Source organism: Strongylocentrotus purpuratus, unplaced genomic scaffold (genome assembly GCF_000002235.5).
Source record: "Strongylocentrotus purpuratus isolate Spur 01 unplaced genomic scaffold, Spur_5.0 spur5_scaffold_2, whole genome shotgun sequence".
NCBI classification, from domain to species: Eukaryota; Metazoa; Echinodermata; class Echinoidea; order Camarodonta; family Strongylocentrotidae; genus Strongylocentrotus; species Strongylocentrotus purpuratus.
The window spans coordinates 21,413,875-21,431,794 of record NW_022145605.1 but is presented as its reverse complement, the minus strand read 5'-3'; the positions used below and the strand labels follow the sequence as shown (position 1 = coordinate 21,431,794).

Sequence of the window (17,920 nt, the reverse complement as noted above, 5' to 3'; positions counted from 1 at the left end):
CTCTGTCTCTCTCTCTCTCTCTCTCTCTCTCTCCCATGTCTTCCTTTACCGAGACTCTGTCACACTATGAATATAGCGGACAAAGAAAGCGGACAAAATATACAGTTCCTCAGGTAGACAAAGAAACATCCCTTCACTGCTATTATGTAAAAGGGTGAATATGCATGTGACACCTGTGTTCTACACATTTTTACATAAAAGCAGTGAAGGAATGTTCCTTTGACTACCTGAGGAACTGTATATTTTGTCCGCTTTCTTTGTCAGTCATGTTCATAGTGTCAGCCTCTATCCCCACCTCTGTCTCTCTATCTCCATCTCTGCCTTTCTGTGTGTCTTTGAATCTGTCTCTATCCGTCTCTCTCTCTCCCTCTCTCTTATGCTATACTTCCCCAGGTCAATCCTCTGTTAACGAACTTTTACGTTCACCTGTTACGAGTTGTTGCATAATAACAGTCAGAAGGCTTATTAGACACTCTAGTCGTTGTATTATCAACATAAGGCATACAATAGCTGTCGTAATTAGGTCACACAGACTTACTAATATTCAATGATGATATACTTAATACATGACGGCGTGAATATGAAGTGAATAAACATTTAAATTTAGATGCATGGCCCTAAGTGTTATCAGTGTCTATAGATATGGTGTAATATATAGAAGCTCTGAACAAATTGCGCTTCAAAATGATCATGAAGTGCCACAAAAAAATAAAAACATTTTCCCCCAGTAGACTGCAGTGTTACAAAAACCGTTGGGAAAACTGTTTTTGATATTTCGATTTCCAATCATAAATATCTTGATAATCAGCCGGGCGGTCAGCTTGTATAAGTAATGGGATTCCTGACTGACCTAAATAATTATGATTATGATTGCGGCATGAGCTAAATCTAGGATTTTGTTTAGAATCTGTTGGAAAGATAGCCAATCCCTTTAAATTCACTGATCTACTGAAGATGTGTAAACACTGCTGATTCCAATACTTGATGGTGAGGTGTACACTACGTTCACTAAAGAAGAGTTATTGCATCCAAGTCTAGGACATTACATTGGGCATTGTGGCGCCTGGCTGGAATAATCCCCAGGGAGCGGAGATTGTACACACAATGTGTGGGGGTAAGCCTGAAGTAGTTGACCGGGGTAATAATAAATCTGGGGAGCGCTTAGAGATATTGAACATGTATTCAATGTATGCAAATCAAAAGGATTATTATTTGTTATAATTTTGTTATTTCTATTATTATTATCATTATTATTGATATTATCATTATTACTATTATTGTTAAATAATCATCAATACTATAACTATCATTTTGACAATGTGGAAATATCATGACGGATAACCAACAGGCAATAGACATTGCAACAATTATTGAACGCGAATATTAATCAATCGCTAACGTAGGTGAAAATGAAGTAAAAACGGGGGAAGGTAATAGAGATAGGAAGAATGAACGAGCAAGAAAGAATGAAAAGGGATGAAAGTGAGAGTGCAAGAAAACGTAGAAAAAGAACGAATGGCAAGAGAAAGAGAGAGAGAGAGAGAGAGAGAGAGAGAGAGAAGATAGTGAGAAAGAGAAAGCGAGAGAAAGAGAAGAGGACAGAAAGGAATAGATTGAGAAAGACGAAGAACGATATAGAGAAGGAGACAGAATGAGGAAGAAAGAGATTGAGAAAGAGAAAGAAAGAGATTGAGAAAGAGGAAGAAAGAGAAACAAAACAAAGAGAAAGAGAGAGAGAGAGGGAAAGAGAGAGAGAAAGAGAGAAAGATAACAAAATTCATTGGAATGGCTATTCTATCAATAATAATGACAACTGCGTATGCATGAACTTATAGTCTATCTAACAGGCGTCAATATTAAAACCATCAAAACAAATAGACTTCAAGATTATCAAAATCCCCAAAGCTTAAAAAATGAACTTAAATATACCCTGCTGAATTGCATACAGAAATCATGTTCAGATTGCGTAATTTGTCATTATCACGTCCGGACATCACCATAGGCGACAGAGAGGGCTACTAAAATTGCCTCAGGGTGATTTTTCTGAAGACTTTGCGATCGTTCTCATGTAACAACAAATCCAACCAGCGAGCGTAACTGGATAGACATCAGGGGCCAGTTTCACAAAGCCTTTTTTCAATGACAAATGATAAACATTCAGTAACAAATCTGCTGATAACCATTCAAAACCAAGGATTCCACTAGCTTATACAAAACAAGCTGTTATTTAATCACTGATGACAAGTTTTGTGAAATGGGGCCCGGAATAAAATGATTAGAATGACTTACCGAGCAAGATGAGGTGTACCGCCAAAGATGGCATGACTGTGAATGGTCTTCAGTCCAACTCTTCACCCCCAACTCTCATGAAGTCGTTGGTGACGCAAATACAAGAGTCATCAAGATCTTGGCAACGGCGCTTCTTTTGATTCTGAAGAGGGACTGAATTATTTACACAAAGAGCAGAAAGCATAATGAGAATTTCATTTGATAAAAAGGTATTAAAACAAGCACTCGATTGCTATGAGCTTTAACGTCAGAACGACCATATTCGTCAGTATTAAACAAAGCTTGCAGTTGATAATAAAAAAATAAAGTTATAGTGAAACCATGATCAAGAAAGAAAATTGAAAATCGTTTAATTAAGAGATTTTTCAATTCGCCAATTTTAATCAGAGATATTTAAAGTAATTGAAATGACGAAAATATGTAGATTGAAGTAGAGTTGTCAATGGATCTTTAAGAAAAATTTAAACGCTCAAATTTAATTAAACACCTTTGAACTCTTTAAAAATGACGTTGAAATCAGTTTGAAGTGTTTTTCCTATTAACTCACTTATATACGAAGTACTTTCTCTGTATGGCTCTTAAAAAAATTTCCAAGCTAGCATCAAAACAATTAAATGAGATGAAATTTAAAAAAATAAACAAATGATATAAAATAAATTGTGTACTCACCAAATCGTGAGAGCAAAGTATACGTTACGGCCTTCTCTCACCAGCTGCTGCTAGGTTCTGTTTGAAGAAGCATAAAGATGTGTCACTCTTTTATAGGTATCTCTTTTCGTAACCTATCTTGCAAGTACGCCTTCAAAACTAGTCAATAAATACGCAAACAGTAGCCGCAGAAAAGTTCGAAACCAAGCGCCAAAATGGAGAAGAGCGGGCACGATTAATGACAAATTAATACAATGACATCATAAAGTGAAAATGATGGGATGGATTTTGGTCACCAAGTAAAGCTTTTAAATATTTAAGGTTTGGAGTTAGCTTGCGATTCTCATCTCTTAATCATATGCTTCATCTTGATGTATCATTGTTTAATCACTGCTTGTCCAACGACGTAATTCATAGAGGCTTAAGTAGCCTTTACCATTTTGAAAGTCGAAGTTAGAGAAAGACGTAGATAAAAGGTCAGTGATATCATTAGGGTGGGGGTAACGCCCAGTTATTATTATGGATTTTTTTTTTTTTTTGCGCAGGGAAAATAACAGATTTCCGTATCTTTTTTCTATTCTGTTTCAAAAACACAACACAATTATCTTGTTTATCTTTACTCACACAGGGAGTTCTCGCAAATGTATATAATAGTTCTGCCCACTCTTTAAGAAATCTTTACCAAAACAACACTGGCCGTGGGTGATTTTTTTAAAGTTGATGTTTATAAGTTGTAACTAAATCTACAACAAACAAACAAAGGACATGATATGTGCGAGGGTTGTTGAACAATTAGACAACTTTTACTTAAAAAAGAAGAAAGGTAAGTACCTGATTTGTTGGCCGAAACTGAAATGGACATTGTTTACGCCTTCTTATTGACATGAGTATACTGCAAATGTTATGTGTACTTACGAATTTTAATAGGACAGTACAATGGTGACGTCAACACTTGTATGTATTTCAAAACGTACTTTTCTCTTACATCTACATGATCAACAATTGTTGCTTTGGTCTAGCCTGGGCCAAGCCATTTAGGAGGTACTCAAGTATCAGACGGGGAAGGGGGGGGGGTACTTGGGAAAGGGTGCTTTTCCACTTGAATATTGCGAGGGTATTTAAAGATTAAGGGGTACAAAAAATGGGATTATTCGGCGTACATTTGTAATTTCTTTCCCATTAGCCAGGACCGCAAAACTGCGCAAAATGAAAAAGAATGATAGACTTGTGTATCATATAATTTCATAGGAAACCATAATTACCACTGAATGCTATTTTAAAGGTATATTTAGACGATTTAACGGTAATCTTTTGAAATTTATATTTATCTAAATATAACAGTATTAATCATTCAACCGTTCTGTTTTTTTCTTTTCCCGTATTTTATCTATTTCTTATTATATCGCAATTTAAAATAATTTGAAGGAAATCGTTACAAATCCTCTGAAAAACTGCGGTCCCCGAGACGATTTGTTGCGGCCGAGGAAATTATCAATTACAAAACAAAACGCCACTTTGTCGGAAACCGTTTTGGTAAGATGGTATATATGAATAAATGCACAATATACCGCTACTCTAAGTGAGCATGAATAAAAAGTTTTTGAATATACAGCATTGAAGTCTTCTGAGAATGACATAAAAACACTAACAGTTACTTTGATCATATTTCGTGATGACGTATTGATGGCGTTTCTTTGACGATTTTCACATCGACGGATTTGGCGCCCCCTAATCTGACACTGTAAACATCAAGTTTATCAACAACGAACCCCCTATTTGTAGCTAATTTAATAATAATAATAACATTTAATTTTTATATAGCGCTTAATACAAATGTCTCTAAGCGCTTTACAAATATACTATAACCCCGGTCATTGGATTCAGTGCTTTCCTGCACACAATGTGTGCACAATCTCCCCTCCCTGGGGAGCATTCCAGCCAGGCGTTACATGACGCTCAAAAACTGTTTAACCAACAATGACGGTCGCATCCTACCGGGTACCCATTTAACCCCTGGGTGGAGAGTAGCAAGTGCAGGTTAATATCTTGCCAAAGGATATTAGTGCCGTGTCGGGATTCGAACCCTCGACCTTCGCATCTCCAAGTCAAGCGCCTTAAACCACTCGACCACGAATTTAGCTCCCAAAAGGCACATGGAAATGTATAAACCGTGAAATGTGTGGTCAAATACGACTCTTATTTAACGAAATGAATATTCCTTCTTTTTCGAAACGATGAGAAAAATTAAGAGTATATATTTCTCAAAATATATGGTTTCCTTTCCAAGTGCCGGAAATATTTCCATTTTTGATACCTTGGCTTCTCCTCAAATCACAACATCGTGCAAGGATATTTGTTTTGGTACTATTAAAATAAAACAAATATAGAAGACACTGTCGCAGAGCCGTATATGTAAGACCTCATTTACATTGATTTTCTCTTCACGTTGCTTCTATACATGTGGGTAAATATTGCAATTAATTTGATAAATGAAAACTAGCTCTCTGCCTTCGCCTACAAACTCGCTAAGGCGACCCCGGTTCGAAACTGAGTCACGTCTTTCGGATGCTGACGTTGAAGGTCGGTCCCCAGATGTAAATAATCTTATCTGATTGATACACGTCTGTATAAACCGAATTACACACATACACACACACGCTTTTTTAACGCGCACACATACACACACATACGATTTAAGCGACTGTATACTTCTATCTCTCCATCATCCCTCCTCGCAATGCCAGCTTCAACTATTGCTATTTGTCTTTTTCAGTAATGTTTCATTTCTTATATTTTTCTGCTCGCTTTATTTTCTCATATGCTTCCTTTCTAATTGCCCTCTACCGTTTTTTTTTTTCTTTCATTTTTCGTTTCATGACAGACCATCATTCAAAGTTCCCCATGAGTGTCATAAAACCCACGGAAGCGAAGAAGCCACGGCATAGCCCCTTAGTTCGTCCTATTTCTACTGCCCAATCTCCAGGGATATACCCGCTAATGGCAGATCCGGGGGAGTGGTCGTGTGTTGGGAAGGGGGGGCGGGGTATGTGCCTTGCGATAAAAACTCAGACTGGTTTAGCTAAACTAAATATTACGTCAACAAAAAATATGCCCTTGATATTATTGATCTTTCTTCCGGCAGCAAATAAGACTGCAAATGGATCCTGGAAATGTTATGAACTTTTTGAATGATCATATTAATTTGCTCTTTAGAGACTGTACTGAAATAAAAGGGCGCCTCAAATTCTGGCGAGTTTTTAAGAACCTTTCTTCACTTTCTCTCTCTCTCTCTCTCTCTCTCTCTCTCTCTCTCTTTCTCTTTCTCTCTGTCCTTGTCACCTTGCTTTTTGTTATGTTCATTTTCTTTCTTTCGTATTTTATTTTTGGTTTGTTACAAACTTTTCAGACATGTAACCCCCCCCCCCCCCTTCGCCTCGCTTGGACGTGCTCATTTCGAAAAAGAAATACCGTTTTTTGTTGTTGCTGGAAAGAGTACTTTTAATCAATAGAGGCCTATATACTATGCAATGATTCATTACTACTCGAATACAAACAACAGGCAAATTTGGGTCATGACACTTCAAGTTTAGATTAGCAGACCTACATGGTGCTATTAACAACAATTCACGATGTCAGCCGAAATAAATCTGACGTCAATTTTGCGGCGTATACTGTCCCCGATTTACGGGCAAGGTTGGGCGTGGGAGGAAACACTATAACACATAGAAATGATATCGCAAGTCACAGAATCATCATTTATGACACAGTCAGACTTGATTTTGCAGACAAAAGGACATAATTTTGTCAGGGGATTGACTCCTTTTCCCGGTTTAGAAGCAAGCGAAGAAAGCTACCAAAAGTTAAGACACTTAATCCGGCTTTAACAAAATTGTTGTATTGCCCTTTGTGACCGACCCCAAAGTTTTAAAGTCTACGGTCGGCTTTTTATTTTAAAAATTCAAACCATTTTTTAGAAGAAAAAAAAGTTTAATGAATTAAAAAGAAAAGTACTTTTGTTTGTTTAAAAAGAATATAAATACTGAAAGTAATCAAATTATTCCCAAATTCTCACTCGTTTTCTGCCCTACTTTCGAAATCCTGATATCGTCATTAAGTAGACCCCGGCCTCGTGTACGTGTATATACCATGCACTGCACTAGCTAGAAACCAGCGAGATTTGGGCAACGTTCCTGGTTCTGAATCTGTCAACCATCTTCACATTGCTACCAAGTTTAACAGGTAGTTGAAAACCAACTTTATCAGCTGGGGAACACAGAGTGTTGTCTTAACATAGCAACGTGGAACATGGTTTATTACGAGGTGAAAAGATGAGTGAAATGAATGGAATGATATCGCTGAAATGCATGTGTTCAAAAACATTCAAATCTGAGAAAAATATTAAGCCCAAAGATGGAAAGAAAAAAGAAGAAAAAAAAAAGCAACCCACCCCCCCCCCCCCAAAAAAAAGGCTGACCGACCCAGGTGCTGGCACTTAAAGGGCAATAAAACGTTTTTGGGTTTAGACCTTAATATAGTGAACATGTTATTTCCTTCTCAAAAGTACAGAAGTCTATTTAAAAAAAAAACACACATTCGGAAACCTTGTTACCCTTTTATGAGGTGACAGTTACACGAATGATTAGTATATTTAATTCTTCCGGAGGGGGGGGGGGGGGGAGCTCCATTTTTCCTAGGTTCGCTACCACGCACGCCTACGTTCAACATGAGGACGTAATGACTCAGTCTAACTAACGAGATCGCCACATGTTCAACAACAGACCGATCAAAGCATTACATTCCCTCGAATGGCCAATAATCGGTTTAAAGTCGGTGTAAAGTCGGTGTAGAGTCGGTGTGGATTGCGTTTGGCGGTATGACTGAGTTATAAATGGAAACAAATGGTCGTTCCGTAGTCGGTGTGGAGTCGGTTTGGCGATGTAACTTAGCTATGAATGCCAAAAAATGATCGGTCTGTAGTCGGTGTGGAGTCGGTTCGGCGCGGCGGTTTGACTGAGGTGTATACAATGTCAAGAAATGGTCGGTGTGACTGAGCTATAAATTCCAAGAAATGGTCGGTCTGTAGTCGGTGTGGAGTCGGTTTGCCAGCGTGACTGAGCTATGAATGCCAAGAAATGGTCGGTCTGTAGTCGGTGTGGAGTCGGTTTGCCAGCGTGACTGAGCTATGAATGCCAAGAGATGGTCGGTCTGTAGTCGGTGTGGATTCGGTGTGGATTCGGTGTAAAGTTGGTTTGGCGATGTAACTTAGCAATGAACGCCTAGAAATCGTCGGTCTGTAGTCGGTGTGGAGTCGGTTTGGTGGTGTGACTGAGCTATGAATTGCCAAAAATGGTCGGTCTGTAGTATGTGTGGATTCGGTGTGGATTCGGTGTAAAGTCGGTTTGGCGATGTAACCTAGCTAAGAATGCCAATAAATGGTCGGTCTGGAGTTGGTGATGTCGGTATACAAATGGTTTGGAGTCGGTAAAGTGTCGGGTCGGCGGTGTGAATGACGTGTTATTCTTGTTTTAAATGTCGACTGTAAAAATACAAGAGGGGGCCCTGGATGACACACACAAATAATCAATATTTTAACCAAGGTCCTTCAAAACTCATTTGAGAAACCTTGTACTTTTTAATCGGAAGTAAATTGGAAGGAGGTGATGGGGAGGGAGTGGAAACAAAGGCTCGTGTATTGCTTGCATTGGCGTGATCGGTCTATTATGTAACTTGACACAATAGCCTTAAGACTATGAGAACAAATTTGTTCAAATTAGGTTCCGTATAACACTACACAGTGTTTACATAATATCATCAATGCGAACAGGTTCACTAAACGAAATACATTAGTAATGGTAATACATTTCGCTATCACAATTTGATGATTATTTTAATATCTAATTTTCCTGTCTGACAAGAAAATTTCGTAGGGAAAGCATAGGGAACAAATTTGTTAAAATAAGGTCCAGTATATATCAGAATACATTGTTTACAAAAAATAACCAAAGCAAAATTGTTGACTATAAACAAAATGGCACTTTCGTAGACTTTGCTGTCACATTTTGAGGATTATTTGAGGGTTTTCTTTTCCTGACTGATAAGAACATTTCGAAGGAAGAGTAATTGATAAACACGAATGAAAAAAAAATCATTGAATCGTTTGCTGTTAGATAATGTCAAAATGGACCCAATTAGGTCACAGAGAGGAGAGAACAAGTTTCGAAGGTTATTAATTTGATTTTCTTGCCAACGAGTTGGAGGAAAGCATTCTCAACAAAATAATGAAGTGACGAATCAATTAAGAAAGACGCACTCCCGAGCCACTCATAATCGAGTGTATACTAAATACACTTGAACCATAATTAAAAATATAGGTTTTCCCGCACAAAATATTAATGCGCAACTTTGCTAATCCAAATCATTTTTCGTGCATCCATTTCAGCGCAATTTAGCCCTGCCTTTATATTTTCGATTTTTCAAATTAATGATCTGTGCATCAAGTTCGCATTTTATTCAATGAATTAACATGACTTGTTTCTCATTCAAATCCATGTTTTATATATTGTATAAATAAACAGTTAGATGGTGGTCTTGATATGGAAGACATGGAATCGAAAATAATTTGTTGTATTTATCTTGGATAAGCAGATTATTGGATGAACAAACTTGTAGATGGAAATCATTATTCAGATATATTGGATAGACAAGATTGAAAAAAAATTACAGATATCTTACGATATCATTTGAATAAGAAAGATATGAAAATGCTGTGTATACAAAATAGACTGTTCGAGTTTTATCAAAATGTTCTTGTTGCATGGTCAGCAGCACGTGATTACAAATGGTAGTTGGAAAGATTCGATTCTGTTAACTAGTACAATTGGTATTCATCAATTATTATTTTAGTTCAAATACGCAAAATTGAAGAAACGTTTCCCTTGCTATTGGTTAAATAAATTATACGTTCGAAAGAATGTTCAATTAAGTAGTAAACAAAACAATTCAAATTTGATAGAAGTAGCTACAGGAGATTTCGTTGATGTATCTAGTTTCAAGACGACACATTATTATTTATCCCTCCTGAAACAAAAACTTCAGACACCAATTGTTACACGTTACTTGGAATATTACTTGAATTTAACTTTTTCTTTTAATTGGCAGAAAATATTCAATCCTAAATTTAACAAGTAAGAAATAATAGAATAAAGCGAGTTAATTTTAAAGTATTGCATAATTTATTTCCATCAAAACATAATTTATGCAGATGGCTTATAATGGAAAATGACCAGTGTCATATTATGTAAGGTAACAGAAACTACTTTTCATGTCTTGTTAAAAGGTAACAAGGTTAGAGTTCTTGAAAATTATTGAAAACTTATATTATAATTACTTTCATGAACAAATAAATATTAATGAAAAAGCTTAATAATAGGTTATTTTATTGAAAAAAGAAAACTTTGTGATTAACTTCATGTTAATTTTAGGCCAATACATAATATAGATCCAACTTAGGTATGATGGTAAAGAGTACAATAGTAAAAGTCTGTTCATTAATCTCAAATTAAAACTAAGATATTTTAAAGCAAACAAACAAAGATTTTTTATTGACGATACACAAATAAATTTGTCAAGAAATGTTAAGGTTATAACTATTTATTTAATTATTGTTGTCCTTTTTTTATTACGTTAAAATTTAAATTGATGTAAATATATATGAAATGTAAAATTGAACACCTCGGTAAGAGGACAAGAAAAAAAATCCATGTTTTATTGACACTTTTCGTGAAGCGTTCATTCAGTTTAGCATGATATAATCTCGTTATGATCTCGTTATACATTCAAATTCATTTAGGGGCAATTAATTTAGCATCTCGTTCATTCAAATTAGTCCGATTTTGTAAATGATTCCCTTTGTCGAAAATTCAAAGTGAGTTTTCCGAATAAGTGCTATGCAATGACTATAATATGGATTATTTGAAATTTGCTGAGACGTTTAACCTATTATGAAAGTGATTATAGGAATTTAGATGTAGGTTATGAGCATAGCATTTAAGGATATTTATTGGTGTGTGTGCGTGTGTGTAGGGAGGCGAAGCAAGACATTGCTTTTTGAATATTAAGTGCATAAAAAGAAAAGAGTACATTCTGATTTTATTGAGTGACATGAACTCATAATTGTCTACATGTAGAAAGGAAAAATATATTTACATAATGGTTTAACAGTTGATACTCTGTCGTGCATCCCTTATATCAATGCATTTCCACCCTTGAACGACGTCCATCATGAACATGCTAGCGCCCAGAACAAAAGGTCCGTTCGTTTTTATTTTTTTTAGGGGGTGGGGGTAGAGGCATCTGATATAATTTAGCTATAAAATGTGAAGAATATAGGAATACATGAGATATATCTAGAATGTCTTCATAGCCTGCCGTGTTAAAAGAGCGTCTGATATTGACAATAGAACGGATGGATTTAAAAATCATTTTATTTTCGGGAATTAAAGAAAAACGAGTAGGTGCCTTCATAAACAGTAGCCCTGTTAATTCGAATAAACATCTTTCGAAGTTGACTCCCCATTCAATGCCCGATATCAATGCCCGAGTTTACCTTTCGGCAATAGACCATTTTCGTAATGTAATCAAATTAAATGCATAAATCTTTGCTCAGTGCCATGTTACAAATTATTCCATTCACCTGTTATAAGTGTGGATATGTAGGACAAAAATTATGGATTGTCCTACCTAGCAACACGTGATGTATGAAATTATAATGTTAAAGACCCTATTCGATGAAAATACAACTTCATATAAATGGAAAACTGAATGAGTTTAGAATACAAATATAGAGGAATAAAGGTATTTACCCTTTAATAATTGCACATAAGCAAATTAAAACCTCATTTCCCGCCCTCTCCAAATTACGGGTCAACAGGGGTCAAATTTGCCAAAGTTACACTGACGACATAATATGTGGACCCCATCAGTTTACCTATATAGCTGAGGCGATGAGCCGTGCTTAATTAATACAAAGTCATTGTGAATATGTGTACTCCAAGGTTATGTCATCAAGTCGATATTAAGTTTTTAGGTCGACAACTTCCGATCTTTAAAGCTATAGATTTTGAGTTTTCAGAGAGCTGATACTCCTCTGACAGACACTAAAATGACATATAAATAATAATAATAATAATAGTGGGTTCTTGTATAGCGCTCATGTCAGTCAGATTTGACCCTCCTGGCGCTCCCGATCATATAATTGATATTAATGTAATCTATGGATTATAAGCTTTCCGTTGATATATAATTCATCCATTTCCTTTTTCAGTTCGGACATGGTCTTTTACAAGAAGGTTAAATATGTATCATAACTTGTTCGAGGTGATATCGTGATTGGATCCAACTACATGTCTTTACAACCCTGATGACGCAGAGAGGAGAGAATAAGTTTGAAAATAAAATTTATTTCAATGGGTTCTGGGAAAGCCTTCTTAGCAAAGTGGTGAAGTGATGAAGCAATTAAGAAAGACACACTTTCGATCCGCTCATGAACGAGTTTAATACACTTGAACCATATTTCAGGAAATACTTGAAGCATCTTATGCGTTAACTACTTGGCGCCTTCCCTTCAGATTTTCTCTGCTTTACCTTTAGAAATGGGTACAGTGCGACAAACATTTTCTTATTAGTAAATTCCTGACCCCACTTAGTCGAAATTTTAAATGTATCAAGAAGGCCAGCAAGTATTTAGTGCAACAAGTTACAATTCTAAAATTCAATAAATTCAAATTCGTTCATTTCACATCTCTTAGAAAAATACAAGGATTACAGAAATAAACAATTTAAGAAGAACACTGAACCGATAATAAAAACATATGATACAAATATTTTGTCTTATTCTTAAACTTAAATGTATTCTGTAAACTTATTTTATTACGTACATACTTATCAGTATTTCGTTACTGGCATAATTAATTTGTTCTATTATATATTGTAATACTGTATGGTCATTTCATGTCATTTTAATTTGTGGATATTTGAGTGGAAAATGAAATAAAATAAAATAAAACAAATAAAATAAGAAAGATTCGTACACTGTGGTGAAGTTTATGTGTGTGCGTAGTAAAAGGTCATGTTATGATGAGATGTGCAACATCGTATCATTCATTGAGTGAAGAATGTTTAAGAAAAATAATTAAGGCTACTTATTTAAGATAACCTCACCAATTCAAAGCGACAATGTACATTTTATTTGCTGGCATTAACATGCCAACTGTTGTTAAAAACGGATGATAATTGGATGAAAACTGCACGATTCTCCCAAAGAACAATATGGTGGAAATAAAAAAATCAAAACAAAGCAAGAGACAATATGATAAACGATGTGTCGTTCATTCAATTTATTTCGTTTACTTTATTTTGAAATTCAATGACTAAATGTAGGGCTTAACTCAAAGATGCTGGAATATATATGACAAACAATAAAGGTAAGAGTATTTATAAAACTACAGAGAACAAAACAAACTTCTAAGGCATTTCATCGTCAAATAAGTATATTTTATCACTTCCTTTCATATGCTTATAATGTATTCGTAAATTCAGTAGTTGATTTCAGCAAGCATACACAATAGGATATTTGATATACACAATATGGGATTTTATTTCATTTGATTTGATTTAAGGAAAGCATCGCGATGTTCTAAAACTTATTATTTCCATAAAATTAGATAAAATGTATACAAATGTAGTATTCATCTGAATCAGTCTGCAATTCACTTGAAATTCAAATGTCTTACTTTGAACTGATTTATATTAAGATTGAATAGCATAACATAAGATTTTATACCGAATTTGAGAAAGATGTGTGCATTGGACAGAAATAAACAATTCTGCTGGTTTGGATGGATTCAAACAAATGTCATTAGCAAAATTTATGAATAAATCTACCTTGTAAAGTAAAAAGTACCTGAAAGGCCAAATACATGTAAGCTGTGTCATAACAAAGACCAATAATTACATTTTTTTTAAACAATTGTAGGCTGTGTCATATTTGTGTAATTCTTTTTTTAATTATAATCATTTAGTCTTTACAGGCGATGTACAGTGTTGAACAGAATTTTACGATTTTCTCATACTTTAATGATACAGTTCTCGCTATAGATGACTAGGCAATGCAACGAGATAACGTGTGCGAAATTTGTAACATTCTGAAGTGCGTGAAATCAAAAGAATCTTTGATACCGATAGTCTGAAAGAAATTAGCAGATTTATTTTACAAAAAATAATGAATGTTTGAAAGCTGAGATCATTAGATCAGTAAATACTGGTAAATTTAAAATTAACAATAGGGTAACTGTCTATACCTGAGATATTAACCGGGGGAAATTTCTTCTATTTCTCATCCGGGCCATATTGAACATGATTATCATAGATAGTATCTTGTCATATGTCTCTAGTGAAAGGTATCGTGACTAACTTTAAAAGAAATGTAGCAAATAAACTGGATTTGGCTATTTTCGTGTGTAGATGCAAATGGTGAGTTGCATCACGATGTCAATTTACAAAGTCGCCAGTTTGAAATTCCCCTTATATTATATCTTGATCCCATGTTTTGGTTAACAAGTCGTTACATGTAGTTTTTGTAATCCGATTTTGTTCAGAACTCTCACCCAAATCCTTCTTTTCCTCGGAGATATCTTGCTAATTCGGGGTGAATTGCCTTTCCTTACCAATCCCAATCCCTGCCCGCGGAGTATGATTGTATTTAGACGGAAGACATCGTAAGACAACAAAGGGGAAGACACGATGATATCATTCGGGAGAAAAAGGGGGAAATACTGAATAATATAGGTTATACAAGGAAAATGGTGGAAAGAGGATAAAAACGATTTTGAGGAGTAGAGCGGGAAATTTAGTTTAGTTGTGGATGATGGGTAAGGAAACGGTGATGGAATAGCATTGCTTTTTTGTTTTGCATGGCATGGAATCTTAAGAGAATAATACCGAAAATGCAGATTCTATTTTGTTTTCATTTTTAAAACGTACTTAACATCCCCGGTAATGAAATACAATTTCTACATTGATCTTAATGAATATAAAACTACATTAAATTCATTTTTAAAAAACGGGTATAAACAGGAAATATTTTTGTAATCGTCTTGAAGCAAACTTGTTATATTTCACGCAAATATATCAATACTTTATAAGCATTTTTCACCAATTATTGTGGTAAAATAAAAAAAAAATGCATAAAAGTCCTATGTAAAATTTGGAATTACTTGTATAGATAATCAGACCGTAAGGTATTGGAGAACAAAATTACTGTATATTGGCGGCAACTTTGATATCGTACCAGCTCTAAGATATGAACTGTTCAAATGACTCCCCAAATATCAACAGATCTTTTAAACATGGAGAAATCTCACTTTGAAATTTTAGAAGAGTCATCGTCAAAGTGATGGAGGACGGCGCTTCATGGATAATTTTTGTTTGCACTCTGGAGTAGAATGCTTTCATTTGAGTATCAGAGAATTTACCGCCGGTGCTTAAACGAATGATGCTGACATAACTTTCATTAACATGTATCCAGTATTCGTCTCGATGGGTTTTACAGTTTTACAAATAAAATGTATCTATTCATGCGCAGATAGTATATGTACTAGCTGGCTTATTATCATTATGGTGGTACAGTTAAACCTGTCTTTAGCGGACCGCCAAAGAGAAACACAAAAAGTGGCCTTTGTAGACAGGTGGTCTTTGTAGACAGGTTCCTTTAGTACAATTCGTCCTTGTTTTCACGAAGTGACGGTAGTGAGGAAAATCGTCACGCAAAGTGAATGCAATTTTTTTTCACTACCGTCACTTCGTGAAAACAGCGACGAATTGTTTCAATGATAAAACCTTTTCAAGGGAAACGAAGAAAAGTGGTATTTATAGACAGGTGGTCACTAAAGCAGGTTTGACTGTATCTATTACTTTAGCATCATTTTGATCCGCGGGATGAAAAAGGGTCCTATATATTATTTTAACTCAGAAAGAAAGATTTCCTCCTGTACTATTTCAACTAAGGTATGGACGAGACAGGAGTAGACGGAGAAAGATTGTTGTTTTTTTTAAAAAAGGGGGGGGGGCAGTGCGGAAAGAATATTGAGAATTTAGAGAGAACGGAGGATGTGGGAGGTTGGAGGTGATAACCTAGTTTGTTCTCTTTACTAATGATAATTTGGTCGGGCAAGTTTCGTTGGACTCTCGGCAATAAATTATGATTGCCTCGCTATCCGTCATTCAAAATTGTCTATCTTGCTTTAGTACATTTCTAGTTCCTGCTTCACCCAAATCTCCCACGATCGTCTACACACAACTCCTCCTTTAACAAACTGGACATCATAATTACGTAAGAAATCTCCTCTGATGAAACCCAAATACTCTTGGTCTAGAAAGCAGTAGAACACTTACCGACAACAACCTTCCGCCTACGCGTGATAATAGGTGGTAATCGATCTCACTGAGAAGGCATCATCGTTGATCGTTTTTTAAGGGTTGACTCCGCCATCTTGTTTCTTTAGCACGCCTCCTTTCCTCTCCTAATCAATGCATTTTTCCATGTAAAGGATTCAATGAGTTGTCACTGACCTGGGATGAAACCAAAATTAAAACTATCATTTCATCTTCTGCAATTAACACTTTGGTTGCCTCTCTGTACGGTCGCTCGTTTCCCACAAGTGCAGTTTTTCACAAAAATAGGCGCCCACAGGCGAAAGGATTTTTTTATGCAACACAGTGGCTTTACAAAATTACCCAATTCCGGTCTTGATTATAGCTCCATGACAGCCCTTTTAACCCCGACATACATTTATCTGGCACTGGAAACTGCTAAATAATATTGAAGCTCTTGGTATATCCCATGATAAATCTTATGTGGGATTATTTGCGTTACAAATTTGTTGGCAAAATGAATTTAAATGGCCGGATGCGGGGGAAATGGGATACCTGCTCCATTTAAAAAATGCATCCATTTACGATGTAGTTTTAATTTTAAAAAAAAATCTAATTTGCACAAAAACATCCATAGATACTGTTATCTTGTTTGTAGATATATTATAAACAATTTTGACCCGTTTTTTCGGAGCTCCTTATCAAATGTCATACAAAAATCAGCTGGCTTATATAAGTAAACATGCCACATACAGTACTTAGGTCAACTAATGAAGCTAAGTCTTGCAGTAATATGCATGTATATAAATACATATGTATTATATAAACACACACACATACAAAGGAATAGCTCACTACTAATTCGAGTGAATGGTTGTTTTAAGACCGGTTCCTCCTATAACACCTCTGTATGCCGCTATCACCATGATTAGGACTACTTAAAAATAAATTAGCAAACCTAATTTAGACTAATGAAAAACAGACGGTTTGTATAACAAGTGGAACAGAGGGGCATCCCCGAATGAAATATGAAATAGCAGGGTATAGAGAAACACGGAGAGAGAGAGAGAGAAATGGAACATGGAAATGCGACGTTACCACCCTCTCCAACACCTTACTCATAATTAATCATTTGCAATTCATTTTCAAAGGAAGAATGGTGCTATCCCCCAGCATGACACTGACGCCCCATCTATCTCTAGACCCGCTCCCTGCCACTGTATGTTGAATAGATGTATAATCATGGAAGTGGATTATAGTAACGTTCACAATGATATAGTTGTTTTCTGTATTTGTTTGACAATCAAGAACCCGCCATTGCAGATTATGTCACTATAAATATCAGTAACGTAAAGAATACAAACATAAGTTGCTCTGGCAGTTATATATAATTTTCTATTGGTAGGAAATGTACAATTATGTCATCGATGATATACATCTGTAGCCCATCTGAAATATCCATCCCACAATAAAATCCTGTAAAATAGACTCACCTAGATGAATAAAGAAGGGAAGGTTTTGTGATATGAATACACTAATGATAATTTCAATTAAG

The 17,920-nt window shown here is 35.5% G+C and overlaps 1 protein-coding gene across 1 annotated transcript in view; it reads right to left on the bottom strand.

Annotated features, from left to right (window-relative positions):
* LOC587864 overlaps nt 1-17,920 on the bottom strand; it is a 45,168-nt gene that overhangs the window by 26,781 nt on the left and 467 nt on the right. Inside the window, exons 2-4 of the mRNA XM_787574.5 lie at nt 16,387-16,563; nt 2,959-3,015; nt 2,290-2,442 (exon numbers count right to left, since the gene is read on the bottom strand). Of these exons, the coding sequence (XP_792667.4) occupies nt 2,290-2,323 (34 nt within the window). The 5' untranslated portion in view covers nt 2,324-2,442; nt 2,959-3,015; nt 16,387-16,563. The remainder of the gene's footprint in view (nt 1-2,289; nt 2,443-2,958; nt 3,016-16,386; nt 16,564-17,920) is intronic.